The sequence below is a fragment of the Mastomys coucha genome, unplaced genomic scaffold (genome assembly GCF_008632895.1).
Source record: "Mastomys coucha isolate ucsf_1 unplaced genomic scaffold, UCSF_Mcou_1 pScaffold8, whole genome shotgun sequence".
NCBI lineage: Eukaryota > Metazoa > Chordata > Mammalia > Rodentia > Muridae > Mastomys > Mastomys coucha.
The window spans coordinates 3,795,305-3,810,942 of record NW_022196914.1 but is presented as its reverse complement, the minus strand read 5'-3'; the positions used below and the strand labels follow the sequence as shown (position 1 = coordinate 3,810,942).

Below are 15,638 nucleotides of genomic sequence, written 5' to 3'. Positions count from 1 at the left end.
GGGAGAGGGGAGACAGAGGTGGGGAGAGGGGAGAGAGAGGTGGGGAGAGGGGAGAGAGAGATGGGGAGAGGGGAGAGGGAGGGAGAAGAGGAAAGGGAGAAGGAGGGGGAAGGGAACAGGGAGAGGGGGAGGGAAGAGAAGGGGAGTACTAATGAAGCTGAATGCTTTATACTGAGAAGGATGTGAACCATAGTCCAAACTCAACAAGTTGAGAGCAAAAGGCCTTTAGGCTCAACTGTGATAGTATTTCCTGGGGTAGAGAGAGGCTCCATGTTTGTCTACAGTGGGTGGGATATAGCAGCTAGAAGAGCAAATTCTCATTCATGGTTAATTCAGAGATGTGAGTACATATGGGAAGAAGGCTAGTTAAGGTCCCAGATGCAGTTGCAAAGAGAACAGGGGTTTACTCCATTGCTTACTTAGCCTACTGTGTCTATTTTGTGCCAGATATTGTAAGCATACAGCATTAAGGAGTATTAGAGGGGGGTCACAGTGTTGCTGGCCTCCTTGGGCTTACATCCTATCCTGTGAGTGTTAGGAGTGGCAGAGAGAGCCCATCTGGAGCAGAAAACAGGAGCCCTTGGCAGTGGGCTATGATGTCTTGGCTATGCATTACATAGGGGAAGGGAGAGCTATAATGTACTGTGATGTCCTGGCTATGCATTACATAGGGGAAGGGAGAGCTATAATGTACTGTGATGTCCTGGCTATGTGGTACGGGGAGAAGGGAGGGCTGTAACAGGAGAAGATGATGGCTCTAGCCTCCTAGCCTGGAGTATTGGCCACTTGGTGGGAGCCACTGAGGGAAAAAAAATCTCAAAATTTTAAATAAGTTTAGGATTCCGTGTTGGGACACATTCCTAATTATTCTAGGGGTGTGCTTGGCTTACTGCCTCACAAAGAGGCCCACAGGGTTCTGGAAGACAAGACCTCTTTCGATCCGGTGTCTGGGCATTTCCTAAATCCTGACTTGAGTAAAACAAGCACTGGTCTGTACTTTCAAACCATGCTTTTGCTGCTGCCGTGCAGGCATCGACTTAGAAGCATCTTCCATGGGGAGATTCAGTCTCATCCGTACAATGCCACTTTAGTAATGTAACAATCACAGAGCATGCTTCAAAAGACACAAATGCAAGGTTTGTTTCCCTATTCAGAGTTTGCTGACTATTTTTAGTTAGCCAGGCACTTTTCGCCGCACCAGTGACTATAACGTGGTTCACTCCAATGAAAATCAAATCACTGGAGAGCCGGCCATGTATTTCTGTCACAGACTATATTTTGGTTTGCATTTTGAAGTGTTTTTATGAATTGGTTTGCAAAACTAATTGAATCAGAGATGGATTTTGCTCAGTAAGTTGAAGTGCTTTATGAAATAAAATTACCATAAGAAATTGATCTAATTATTTGGCAATTTCTAATGCAAAAAAAAAAAAATCTAATATAAAAAAAAAAAAAAAAAAAAAAAAAAAAAAAACCTCCCAGAGATCTCAGAAACTCCTCGAGGCAAAGGAAAAGCTTTTATTTAGTGATCTCTTTGGAGATGCAGCACCTAGCTTATAAGAACACAGCTTCAGGGTATGTTTTATTGGTAGCTCTAGTTTATACTAGTTTTAAAGGGCGAGGTTCCTCCACTCCACTTTTCTATAGGTAGCATAATTTCATCACTCATCATCGTCGTTGAGATAGGAATATTATTTTTGGTTAACCACTTGAATCTTGTTTTCCCCACGTGTGAGTGGCTCATTGTTGGGAGGGCTTTTAACGCTGGGGCACCGCTGATATGCTTCCTCACCATAACAGATGAGAGACTTCAGCATGATTCAGATCATGGAGAGCTTTTTTGCTTCATGTAGAGCTCTTGGAGAGACACGGCTGGCTTTCGTGTGCCTTACACAAAGTCTGAAGTCTGTTGTGATGACTCAGGGATTGAAGAGATAGGAAGAGCTTCTGTTGTGGCTGGCAGAGCTTTAGGGGGGGAATCACTGTGATCTGCTCATTGCTGTTACGACCCTACCTACCCAGACACCTTGTCTCTGAAGTTGACACAGGCATGTGCCTTTCCTTTGGATGGTAGTCTACCAGGCTTTCCTCACCCGAGTTTATCTCTATCCCAGGGTGACCCGTGGACTTGCCTTACCCGCTTCAGTATAGCTTGTCCTTCCATATCCCAGGAGTCACAGGATCTCTACGTAAGCACTCTTTTCATGCTGCAGATACTACTTCCAAGAACACCGGCTGGCGGTCCACCCTGCCCTCCAGGACACTTCAAATAGACACTCTGGGATGTTCTGCTCAGATGCAGACACCGCTTGGGGAGTCTATAGCTGTCTCTTGTAGCAGTCATTTGATTATCCTGTATACCAGATCTAGACTCCCAGTCCTCTGAGCCAAACCACACTGCATTCAGCTGCTTCTCAGAAGGGGGAAAGAGCTGCTCTCACTAACACACTCCATAGAGAAGAAAGACTGTAGGATAGAGATAGCAAAGAGGTGGCTGGTCATTGCCAGCCCTGGCTAGTTAGCTGTGCTGCTCCCAGGCACATGGTTGAGTGGAGTTCTAAGAGTTCCATAAAGGAAGACTGACAGGGATACAGTGACAGTGATCTAGAAGTGGGTGATGATGGTAAATCCCAGGAACATATGTGGTACCCTGGTTGAAAAAGAAAAGAGATGATAGAACCAGAGGCCTACTTAACATCTGAGTTTACTTTATTGGGGCACAGAGGGCTGGTCCTGGGGCACAAGGGGCTGGGCTGAGGAGGATGGCAAGCCACCGCATATACTTGGAAGGGATGGGGAGGTGGGGAAGGGTCAAGGGGGTTGAAACAGGGAGGAAGTAACTGAATCACAAACCATCCAGACTCACACAGCCTGGGTGGGTGATGGTGATGGAAGCCCAGCCAGACATTATTCCTCTCTATACCTCCCTCTTTCTCTTTGGTAAGATCATAGATCCCTAAACAGTACAGGCCTGTTTCTTCATGTAAAAAAAAAAGAAAAAAGAAAAAAAAAAAAAGAAACAATGGCCTTCTCAGCCCAGTAATGATCAGTTGACTTCTGGTGAACATGGAGGACTGCATAGAGATCTGTGCTGCAGGTTTCTTTGATGGCTGAGCAAATGCTTGCAAGCTGAGGGAGAGACCAGCAGCCAGAAGGATGAGGGAAGCTGAATATAGCAACAAAGAAACTCTGGACCCAGAAATGCACCTGGGCAAGTAAGTGGTATTAGATTTGGAAACCAAGGAAATATGATCTCTAGCCAGAAATGAAGGATAAATAGGAGCTGACTAATGTTTTGAGTACTTTAAATTTTCTGAAGATTTTTAACCTCTCTTTAACCCCTGTCTAGCCCTTTTTTCTCAGAGCTCTCTCCAAAAAAAAAAAATGCATACCTCATATGGTACTGGTTCATTGCCTGGGTAACCAACAAGTTATCTGTCCCTTAACTGACGAACAGTTTGGTTGTTTCCAATAAAGATAGATTAAAGACTCAATCATATGAAAAGAGTCAACAGACTTACATGAGGAGAAGACCCAGTACCACAGAGCAGTCACTAACTCTGGAAGAGAGGAAGGGGGCAGGAATGGGACATGGAGGTTTATCTGTATTTGTTTAGTTTTATTTTTTAAAAGAAATCTAAAAATGAAAATTATAGTAATTAGTAATAAATTCAGTTTTATATGTACACCAGTGAGAAAGAGAAAAAATATTTATTTTTATTTTATGAATGTTTGTGTGTGTGTGTGTGTGTGTGTGTGCACCACACACATTCAGGTAGCCAGAGAGGCCAGAAGAAGACATCAGATTCCCTGTAACTATGAATTATTGTGAGATGCCCAGTGAGATGCTGAGAGCTGAACATTGGTCCTCTCCGCAAGAGCAGCAAGTGCTCTTCATTACTGAGCAATTCCTCCAGCCCAGAAAAAAAAAATACATTACAGTCAGACACGAGGACAGACTGCTGTCCAGTGACCCACCAATCTCAGTTCAGGATTTTTGTGGTAACGTGAAGGCACAGCCCTGCACGTGAGCCTTGCCGCTCAACCCCTGGACACAGTGACACCTAGCTAAACTGTCCTCTATGCCTCTACCTCCTGTGAAACCTTGTCGTGACAGCCCTCTTTCGAGATTAGGAGCCCAAGGAGAAAGATATATTTGTGAGACCTCATTCCTGATTAGAATGGCCTTAGCTAATCTAGAGCAGTATAGGAAAGATCATGCAAACTTATATTGTAGTTGTAGCCTGCCACTGAATAGCAAGGAAGGGGCATTGTCCTTTGCAGCCAGCCACTCTTTGATAAAGGTTCAGTCACAGTCAGTGAGCACTTCCATGTGATAGTTTTATTCCCCTAACTTAAGCCTCCTTCCTGGTCGGCTTGAGTTGGCTGTGATGGTTGACATGAGACACAGATACATAATGATGCAGGTCTATTGCCTTTCGTTGTTGAGACCTGATCTGCTTTATTAATTGCAAACAATATTTAGCCTTATCGTTTAATAGAGGAAAGCAGACTGCAGACATACAACGGCTCTATTTGCTCTAAGTGGCTGGTACAAACTTAACCCCTACCTTGCAGATTTCCTTTGTAACAACCAGGCTCTCAGTTTGACTCCTAACCCCTCAGTGCTAGCCTTTGGATGCAAAAATACTTTTTGAAAGGAATGCCTTTTAAAATGTGAGAAACCAATATGATAACATTGTGTAAAGCTTGTCAGGTAGAAGAAAATAAGAAACCAAATAGTCCTTGACTTCAGCCACCTAGAAATGTCACAATTAACCTTTTTCTCTTGTCATCTGGTTATTTTTCAAAAAAAAAAAAAAAAATCCACCACAGGACTATAACCATAGTACTATGATAACTTGGGCAAATTTCTCAAATGTTATACTATACTATAATTCTGTTACAAAGGTATGAACAAGGTATGACCCCCACCATATTCTCCAATTATGCTTTTTGATGGAAATAAAATTTAGGTTTATAGAAGAGTTCCAAAGGAGTGGAGAGAATGCCTTCAGGCCTTGACTCAGTTTCCCCTCGTGCTGACCCCTCCATGCCTGTGGTACGCTTATCAAGTCTCATTTAGTGAAAGTATAATTCTGTCAAGGAAGCTGCAGGCATGATCTGGATTTGGTAGTTTCTCCACAAACATTCTTTTCTGTTTGAAGTTCCAGTCCAAAGTGACGCATGTGCTTGAGGAAATCCCACATGAGTGGGCACCGTCCGCCTGAGTGATGTAGTATAATCGACCTGGCTATTGTCCTGTTTCTGCACATTTAGATTGTTATGGTGTCTGTGCCCTCAATAGAGGCTCTGGGGAGCCTCCTGCTGATGCAGGCTTCTCTTCATTTAAGATTCTCCCCCCCAGACAGGTTTATCACACTTCTGGGAGACAAAAGACAGGACAGAGTCATAGCTATGGATGCCATTGATATTCCCAAATGGTCTTCCTAACATGCCTACACACTCAACTCCACTGCCATACTTGACTGGTGGGAGGTTGCATGTGCACATACACTTTTCAGCATTCTTTACTCTCACTTAAGCATTTCAGCTTCATTTAACAGGCAAAAAACAACATTTCAGTTCTTAAAATTTGGCTCTTTCATAACTCACAAATTTGAATATTTCCCTGTGAGTTTTTACTGGCTATACTTCTTGTGTAAGTTCTCTCTTCATATCTTATTTATTAAGTTTCAGTATGTTTTTTTATCAATATTTATGTGTTTCATAATAAAGATATCCCATGGCCTCCATTTAGCAGCAATTACTTACCCCTCAATCTGCCGGTTTGAAGTTTCCTTTTGTAATTTTTGACATGCATCATGAAAGTTTCATGATTTACAATCAACTAGTTTTCTTTTGATTTATTTTTTAACCTCTTTTAAGCCTAGAGAGTTTCCTCTTCAAAATAAATAAATAGATAAATAAACCTGATTTTGAGATCCATGTATATTCTATAACTGGATTTCCCAGGTGCCACAGTTCATCTGAAATACTTTTGGTATTTGGTCCAGATATGACATGGCTACCTTTCATGCACAATCCTATCTCCATAGACAGCAGCGAAAGGTCATGTATATGTTTTCAGCTGATTGGGTGACATACATTCCTTTTTCTCTGTGGTGCCAGGCAGAATCCCTGTAGTCATCCTGATCCCTTCCTCCTGCTCACTCCTATGTACACTCAGTTCTTTATCCCAGATGTGTGTGTATGTGTGTGTGTTTGTGTATGTATGTGTGTGTGTGTGTGTGTGTGTGTGTGTGTGTGTGTGAGAGAGAGAGAGAGAGAGAGAGAGAGAGAGAGAGAGAGAGAGAGAGAGAGAATGAGACTCTTCCCTCTACTGCAGGAAAATTTGGTGCTGCTTCTTCTATCTGGGATACTTTCTTCATACCCATTTTGTCTGCCTAATTCTTACAATCAGACAGAACCTGGGAAGTCTTTGCTGAGTGCCACAAAATCACCACATACTCTGCAACAGTAATGGTCCTCAGACCCAATTGCAAAGTCCAATTAACATGTATGTGGGGCCACATTTTTTCATTCTTACTGAGACCTCACTGGCTGGCCCAGTCCCTTGTACATATAGGAAGCTCAATTTATATTTGTTAGATGTGTTGAAAGAAAAAAGAAATGAATGAGAAGGACAATGAAATATGAGTCATACCAGTGCCCAGAAAGGTTGGATGTAAATTCTGTCCAGAGAGTATGACAATAAAAACGACAGATTGCTGGAATTCATGTTTTTATGATACCAACTTGAGTGTTTTAGGTTGACAATTTCTCTATCTATTTCACTGTCTGTTTAGGAGCCATTACTGTAATACAAAGGCTTAGAAACACACACACACACACACACACACACACACACACACACACTCATTTACTCACTAGATATGAACTAGGTTCTACCAATCAAAGATAACCCTTGGGAGACATAGAAAGCAAGACAGGCACAGAGGCTCCTTTCCTGCTACTGTGTTTGCAGCCAGGCCAGATCATCAAAGTGTGAGAACTCATTATTCTAGAATCCATCACTTGCTCCAATATCTGGAAGCAGCTGTGGTACTAGTGTTAACAGTGGGAGAGCTAGGCAGTGGCGGCGCACTCCTTTAATCCCAGCATTTGGGAGGCAAAGGCAGGTGGATTTCTGAGTTCAAGACCAGCCTGGTCTACAGAGTGAGTTCCAGGCAGTCAGGGCTACACAGAGAAACCCCGTCTCAAAAAAAAAAAACATAAAACAAACAAACAAAAACAAAAACAAAAACAAAAACAGTGGGAGAGTAAAGACTTTTTGGTTCTGAATCTCTGATGTAATGTAGAACCACTGCCCCATTCTGTCCTTCCTTCCCTCTTTCCTTTTTATTCTCTGTCTGTCTCACTGTCTGTCTATTTATTGTTATATATCTATCAGCTATCTATCTATTTATCATCAATCTATCTATCATGTCTGTCTATCTATCTATCTATCTATCTATCTATCTATCTATCTATCTACCTACCTACTTTTCTATTTATTATTGTATATCTATCATCTATCTATCTATCTATCTATCTATCTATCTATCTATCTATCACTTATCTATTATCTATTATCTCCATCATTATCTACCTATTATAATAGTTGATGGAAACTACTAGCCTTCATTTCTCTGACTTTCTACCAACTTCTATAACTATCTTTTTTTCTTTAAGATTCAAGGGTATTTTCTAACTTATAGACTGAACCATTACAGACATACTAGGGATATGATAAGCCACTCCCTCTTCTTGAACTACACATCCTGTTTCAATCCATTTTAACTTTTCCCAGTGCATAGTGAAGGTGCTTCTCCTATGACTCCAGATTCAGCCATGCCATTGGATATCTTAATGTTTCCTGAAGGTAATAAGCCACTTCCACTCTCTTTGTCCTCATTTGCCATCATCGAGGTTGTCTGGGAATAGACCTTTTAACCAGAAGTGAATGTGACCAGTAGTGGCAATTATACAGTCAGACCTAAGAATAAATTTATAGTAAGAAAATGTAGTTGAATTAATAGCTACGATCTTTAGCTTATCAAAGTTCTCATAAAACAATGAGGACAAAAACTCAATTGAAAAAATTTAAAAGACAAAAATAAGTGTCTAGCAAAAGTATAAAACACTTATTTTTAAATAACATATGACATTTATTTTAAAAATTATTATGAAAATATAAAATATTTAAAAATTAATTTTACAAAGGTGCTTGTTTGTCTCATTGGGAGACATGGCCTCCATATTTAGTTCTAGCTGGCCTAGAACTCATTCTGTTGACCTGTCTATCTTTGAACTCACAGATTTGCCTGCCTCAGTCTTCCTAGTGCTGGGATTAAAGTCAGGCACCATCATACCTAACCAAAGGGTTTTCAATTTTTAGAGCTCAGGCTGTTACTCAGAAGTCTGGTGCTTCTCTGGTATATTCAAGGTCCCAGGTTCAATCCCCAGAACTACCCCAGAGTCATGAAGGACACCTCCAGTTTTTCATAGAAGTGCAAGATTCATAGCAAACTTGAGAGTAAGGTACAGAGACTGTTTATATACCCTTACCTCTACACATGATCAGACCCTCCTGTTATAGACAGCCCTCACCAAGGAGGTACATTTGTTCCAACTGCTCTGCCTCCAATCAACTATCAGCTGAAGTTCACAGTTCACATTAGGGCTCATTATTGCATTGAATATGACACAAGTATGGCCAGCTATGTAATGGCACGTATATACATTATTAGAGTATCATATAGCAATGGTTAACTTAACAATCATCTTGAATGGATTGAGACAGACTCCTGGCAGCTTCATAAGACACACTTATGGATGTGCCTCTGACAGTGTTTCTGGAAAAGATTAACCAAGGAGAGAAAGCCCTCTTTGAATGTGGCTAACCATCCCAACGGCTGAAGGCCCAGGTAGATAAAAGGGGGACGGGGAACATAAAGCTTGCTAGCACAAGCATCCTCTCTCTCTCTCTGCTTCCTGACCTCCATGAGATGAGCTGTCCTGATCCATCACCCTCCACACCACGGTGGTCTGGAGTCTCTGAGACTGTGGATCAGAATCCTTCCTTCTTTTGAATCGTGTCTCTTGAGTACTTGTCACCTACAGAATAGTTTCACTTGTGAGAATTCATCTATTCATCCCTATCTCTCCACAGATTCTTGGCAATCACTCACACTTCTACTGTCTGCAGAATGCCAGCTATCTGGAATCCCTCAGTCTACAGCCTTCTCCAGACTGACTTCCCTCCCTTAGTATATACACATTTGAATTTCTTCCATGTCTCTTTGTCATAGAATATCCCATCTATTTTTGGTACCAAATAACATCCCATTGTCTGAATGTACGACAATTTATTTATCCATTCAGATGTTGAATGACATCTTGGTTATGTCTAACATTGGGCAATCATGAATAAAGCTGCCATAGATATATGTGCACAGCATTTTGTGAGAACAGAAGGTTTTAGCTTCTTTAAATAATAAGAGGTTCACAATGCTGGACTTTATGGTCAGGTCATTTTTCTAAGAAACCGCCAAAAGCTGCCTTCCAAAGTGATTGTAGCCCTTTGAATCTCCATCTGCATGAATGAGAGATTGTTTTTAAAACTGGAGACTGAACTGGCTTCACAACAGATGCTAATCCTGGCCACAAAGCCCTTTCCCCAGGTCACCCCCTGAAGGCCATGCATTGTGCTAAGGTTCAGCAGACAAACTTTGGGAAGGACTATATACCCCACACTCCTCTTTCTTTTTACTTTGAGACTCAGTCTCACTAGGTTGCTCAGATTGGTTTAAAACTTCCTCTGCAGTTCTAACTCTGATCTTCCAGTCTTGGTTAACAGAGTAGCCAGAGTTCCCTGCTTCTGATACCAATCTTGCCTGAGGGGGAGTTCTTATTGTTTCTCATTCTTGGGAGTGTTCTGGATTTGGGCTATTCTCGTAAGGATAGACTGAAATTTCATTACTGTTTTAATGTTGATTTTCTTCCTAATGTGATATTAGTCATCTTTCATATGCTTGTTTGCTCTCTGTAGATCTTCCTTCATGGATTGTTTACAACATGTGTTAAAAACTTATTTTTTTTAGAGTGGACATTAAAAGTTCTGTGTTTGTAATTTGTTCAGTTGCTGTAACAAAATAACCATAGGCTGTACCATGGCTCATAAACAACAAAGATATATATTTTTTTCACACCTATGGAAACTTTGGAGCATGGAACATATCTGCAAGATGGAGGGTGTGGGGGAGGGGGAGGGCTTTGATAGAGATGCCCTTATTTGGTATGTAGGGTATAGAAAGTCCACAATCATGTCACCAAGATTCAGTGTCTATAGTGGTATCCCTTAGTCCTCTTGCTCAACCCTCATATAGCAGAAGGAGAGGTGGAGATGGGGTAGTTAAGGTTTCTTTTCTTTTAAGATTTATTTATTTGTTTCATGTGAGTATACTGTCGCTCTCTTCAGTCACACCAAAAGGGGGCACCAGATCCCATTATAGATGGTTGTGAGCCACCACGTGGTTACTGGGAATTGAACTCAGGACCTCTGGAAGAACAGTCAGTGCTTTTAACCTCTGAGCCATCTCTCCAGCCCAAGGTTTCTTCTCTAAAAGCACTGTACTGGTTTTCTTGTTACCCACAGTGACAAGATGCACAACAGAACAACTTAACAGAGGGAAGTTTCTTTTGCTCACCCTCTCAGAAGATTTAGCACGTCACGTAAAGCCTGGAGGAGGTCAAGATCTTAAGAACTGATCTTATCTCCAAGGATTGGGAAGCAGAAGGCTCAGGGTGTCACTAGAAACAGGTGTATCTCTTAAAATTTTCCCCAGCAACTTACATTTTGTAGTTGGGCTCTGTGTCCTAAAAGTTTTATAACCTCCAAGACTGTGCCACCTAGCTCAGGCCCAAGTGTTCAAACTCGTGAGACTTTGGGAGACATTTCAAACTGTAACCATGATGGGACTGAGTCTGTTCATGAGGCTGCCCTCTCCCCCTCCCCATCTAATCACCACCTAAATACCATTAGTTGGGGATTATATTCAACAGATAAACTTGGGGCGGGGGAAACATTTAGGTTTTATATATTTACTAATAGCCCTTGATCAGATATACAGAGTACAAATCGTCTTTTGTAAGTCCATGGCTTGTCTTTTACTGTCTTGGCCATATATTTTTCAGAGTAGAAATTCTGGAATGCTAACATTTAGACCCAGAAAGCCCATGCTGCTTGCTTATTAGGAGCATGTTCTGCATTATCATAAACCTATAAATTAGTTAATTTCTCATATATAAGTTTGGTTCTCACAAGTCTTTAAAAATATTGATTCTCTTAAGTTGGCAGTTCTCAGCAAGTTTTCAGAGGTGTCAATCATTCACCTAGATTTATTGGGCCTCATCAAGATGTTCCTGGTTTTTCTAGCTAGATGAGAGAATGTTGCTGTTGTTGAGTGGAGAGGCATTAACAATGCTGCTGAACATTAACAATGTTGTTAACTATCCTTCCCAATTGTAGGAGGGCTCAGCTAGAAGCTACCTAACTCACAATGTCAATAATATCAATAGACAATTGAGAAATTGTCTTAGGTCCAGGAATTCTATCTAAAAAATTATTCAAATTAACCTACATTAATTAGAATGCATGTGCATTATAATTCTGAAAGATACTAACCCTTGAAATACTTGTTCATGCACATGAGAAATCACATGTAGAAGTTCTTTTCAGCATTTTCTTAAGCAGAACTTCCTAAACAGCCTCAGTGCCCATCAAGGAGGCTGATGGTTAATGTACAAATGAGCTCTGTATGGGAGTGTTGCAAGCTATTCGACCTCTACCCACCTTTCTACGATCCTGAAGTCCTTGTGAATGACCTGTATTTTGTGCATGGGCTTGGTATAAGATCAAATCCCAGGACTTCTTTCATGCTGGCATTCCTGGGCTTGGAAAGTAGGAAGGACTAACCCTTTTTCTGTTACCACATTGATGAGATAGTCACATGGCCTGAATTTGGACTATCAGATGGATCTTTGAGCCATGAACTAAGTAGAGGCAGATAAATCATTGGGGATTTAAGCTCCTGAATGTAGGTATCTATGGGAATGGGGTAGGGGTCCCTCCTGGTCTCATAGTTCTTGCTAAGTGAATCAAGCTTCTATTAGTTCATCTGAAAACCTTGACTTCTGTTACTGGAAACATTGGTGAAACAGTTAATTACTTAATTACTCAGGAAAGAATCAGAACAACAAGGTGAGAGATGCCTGAAGGCATTTTAAAACATTTATATAATATCAAGTTAACAGTATTATACACAAGATTAACTGAACAACTTCTCTGGCCTTCCTGAACCATCAATGCAATTCAAGTAATAAAACCATTGAGGTCATGAGGGGGAACGAAGGCATTGGGGAACAGCCTTTGAAGTAAGAAACTGGCCCATTTAAACAGATACATTAGATTTCTGTGTGTTGCAAATACTCTGATGAATTGAAGAATTCTATGCCACAGTTAAAAGAAAAGCACAATTGGAAGCACTAGGAAGGGAATCAAGACAGAGTCTTGCTATGTAGTCTTGACTGGTCTAGAGCTGGTTATGTAGACCAGGCTGGCCTTGAACTTGCAGACATCTATCTGTTTTCTCTCTTCTGAGCTCTGGGATTAAATGCATACACCACCAGGACCAGTAAGGAAATCAAATTTTAGAACATTCATTCTCTCAAGGGATGTTTGCTGAGCTCTGATCATTTCCTACTCTGTAAGCTGGATGGGACAGAACTGGTTTCTGCCTTCATGGAATGTTATTTAAAATAGTGAATTGTGGGAAATAAAAGTGTCTAACAATGGTGGAATGACAAACACTGCTTATTATGAAAACAAGTATGCTATGTAACTATTTATAGTCATTAAAATAATTATTTTAATGACAGAAAATTAAGTAAGATAAACTATAAGATTATGAGCATCTACACACATATACACATAATCACTAAATTATAAATGAAATTATATATAACTAAAATTATATGTATCATGAACATACAGAATAATTTTTTAAATTGTATATGACCAAAAGAAAGTCTGCTAAAATGCTAACAGGACTCATTCCTGAATGATAAAATTGTGGGCCTGTGAGTGTTCTAAATCTTGACAACTTTCATATGCTGTTTTAGAAGTATAAAATATATTATTTATGGCCATAAAATTGTTTAAGAAAAATAGATGCTGTCCTAGTTTCTCTTCCCATTGTTCTGATAAAGTACCCTGACAGAGAAAGGGTTTATCTTGGGTTATGGTTCCAGGTTATAGTCCATTAACCCAGGCAAGTCAGGGTATCAGCTAATCATATTACATCCACAGTCAAAACGCAGAGAGCTTTAATGCATCATGCTTGCGCTCAGTTACCTTTCTCTTTAAATCATTTATTTATTTATTTATTTATTTATTTATTTATATCTCTGTGTTTGCCTTCATGCATATCTGTGCACCAAGTGCATGCCCTATCCCTCAAGGCCAGAAGGGAGTGTTGGATCTCCTGAAACTGGAGTTACAAGAAATCATGAGCTGCTATTGGGTGCCAATAACTGAGCCCAGGTCCTCTGTCAGTGCAGGAAGTGCTCTTAACTATTTAGCCATCTCTCTAGTTACATTTTTTTCTACTCTTTCACAGTTGAGGATCCAAGCTCAGGGAATGGTGCTACCATGGAGAAGGGGTTCTCCCACTTCAGTTAACATCATTAAGATAACTACCGATAAGCATGCCCACAGAATAAACTCGCCTACAGGCCAACCTGGTCTAGGCAATCCTTCAGGCTCCCTTCCTAGGTGATTCTAGAGTGGGTCAACCTGATAATTAAAAGTAACCATTGCAGACCATATTTTAAAAATAAACCATGAGATTATATACAGATACATTTATGTAATATGCATACACAATGTATATGTTATAAGTAGATTAAAAACTGATCATCTTATATTAACCCCTTTTCAAATTCTAATGGGAAAGTCATAGAGTTTGGCTTATTCCATTGTGAACTGTAAATCTCATTTTTCTAGTCTCTATTTAACCACAAGTTACAGAATGGATTAAAAGCTGATTTAGTTGGGCCACTTTCTTTCTCTCTTTCTTTCTTTCTCTCTTTCTTTCTTTCTTTCTTTCTTTTTTTTTTTTTCTCGAGACAGGGTTTCTCTGTGTAGCCCTGGCTGTCCTGGAACTCACTTTGTAGACCAGGCTGGCCTCGAACTGAGATATCCACCTGTCTCTGCCTCCCAAGTGCTGGGATTAAAGGTGTGCACCACCACTGCCCGGCTGGACCACTTTCTCTACCATCTGGGAGTCAGCAGTCAAGTTCTAGTGAGGTTGTCTGAGACAAATGTGGTGTATAAGAGGATGCTGCACTGTCCTTAACTACAGTCTTTGTCTATGAGTACACAGTCAGATCTTGTTTAAGTAATACTTAAGATGGGATACATGAAGCATCTAACACAATCTCTCTTGTCTGGGGCAGGCAAGGTGGGACCTCCTCTTGACATCAAGCTGGGAGCCTTAAACTGTACAGCCTTCAGCATCCAGTGGAAAACACCGAAGCATTCTGGGAGCTCCATTATTGGCTACACAGTGAGTACAGGGGCTGTCTGTCTATCTGTCCATTTTCATTATATATATATATATATATATATATATACATATATATATATATACATATATATATATATCCTGAACAGGTTAAGTCTCCCTTATCTGATTAGGATCAGAAATCTTTTGAATTGGGGATTCCTTTTCCCTTCGGATTTCTGAGTATCTCCCTAGTACATAATTAGATATCTTGGGGCTAGGACCAAAGCTAAATCCAAAATCTAATAATAGTTCATATGTACCTTACACACACACACAGCAGGAGACAATTTTATATACTTTTAGTGTATCTAAGTTTTCACTCCCCATGTGAAGCCAGGTGTGAAATGTTACTTTTTTTGTGTTTTGGGATCACATCAGGATTCAAAATGTTTCAGACTTTGAGCAGTTCAGAGTTTGATTTTTGTAATGCAGGTACTCACCCTGCTTTTGACCCCTTACATCAATCCTCTTCTGTTAATGACTGTGTCATTCTCCTCTGGTGACCTGGTAGCACCCTTCATCTACTGGGAACTATGTAGTCTTTTTGGTATGTGGCAAAGGGAAATCAAAACAGGTAGAATGCATGGTTTCTGTACCAGCTGCATGTGCATGGTTTCTGTTACCAGCTGCATAGCGTCAAATTGATAATGTAGAAGCAGAGAAAATCACAGGGAGTCACTGACAGGATCTGAGTTAAGGGGCACACAGGGTAAGCAGGGCAATGGTTAGTGACTGTGTCCTAGGCTAGGATTGACAAATTAGGCTGAACTATTGTAGTTCACCAAAATGTTTTTCTTTGAATAGTGTTTTTAGAAATGAGTTCACTTTAGAAGTCAGGGCATTTCAGACTTCTGACATCTCCATGATATTGGGAGAGCTAGCCATATCAAGCTCACAATGTCTTGCCCTTGGAGTTGGGCACTTCATCTGGGATGGAAAGAAAGCTGCTTGTTCCCCTTGCATGCCTCCATTGCCTACCGTCTTTGTTTCACTAAAGAATAGAGGTTG

At 40.6% G+C, this 15,638-nt stretch overlaps 1 protein-coding gene across 1 annotated transcript in view; it reads left to right on the top strand.

Moving 5' to 3' along the window:
• The window catches only part of Egflam (EGF like, fibronectin type III and laminin G domains), a 180,401-nt gene that overhangs the window by 60,953 nt on the left and 103,810 nt on the right, over positions 1-15,638 (top strand). Inside the window, exon 2 of the mRNA XM_031360032.1 lies at positions 14,521-14,630. Coding sequence (XP_031215892.1) covers positions 14,521-14,630 — 110 coding nt within the window. The remainder of the gene's footprint in view (positions 1-14,520; positions 14,631-15,638) is intronic.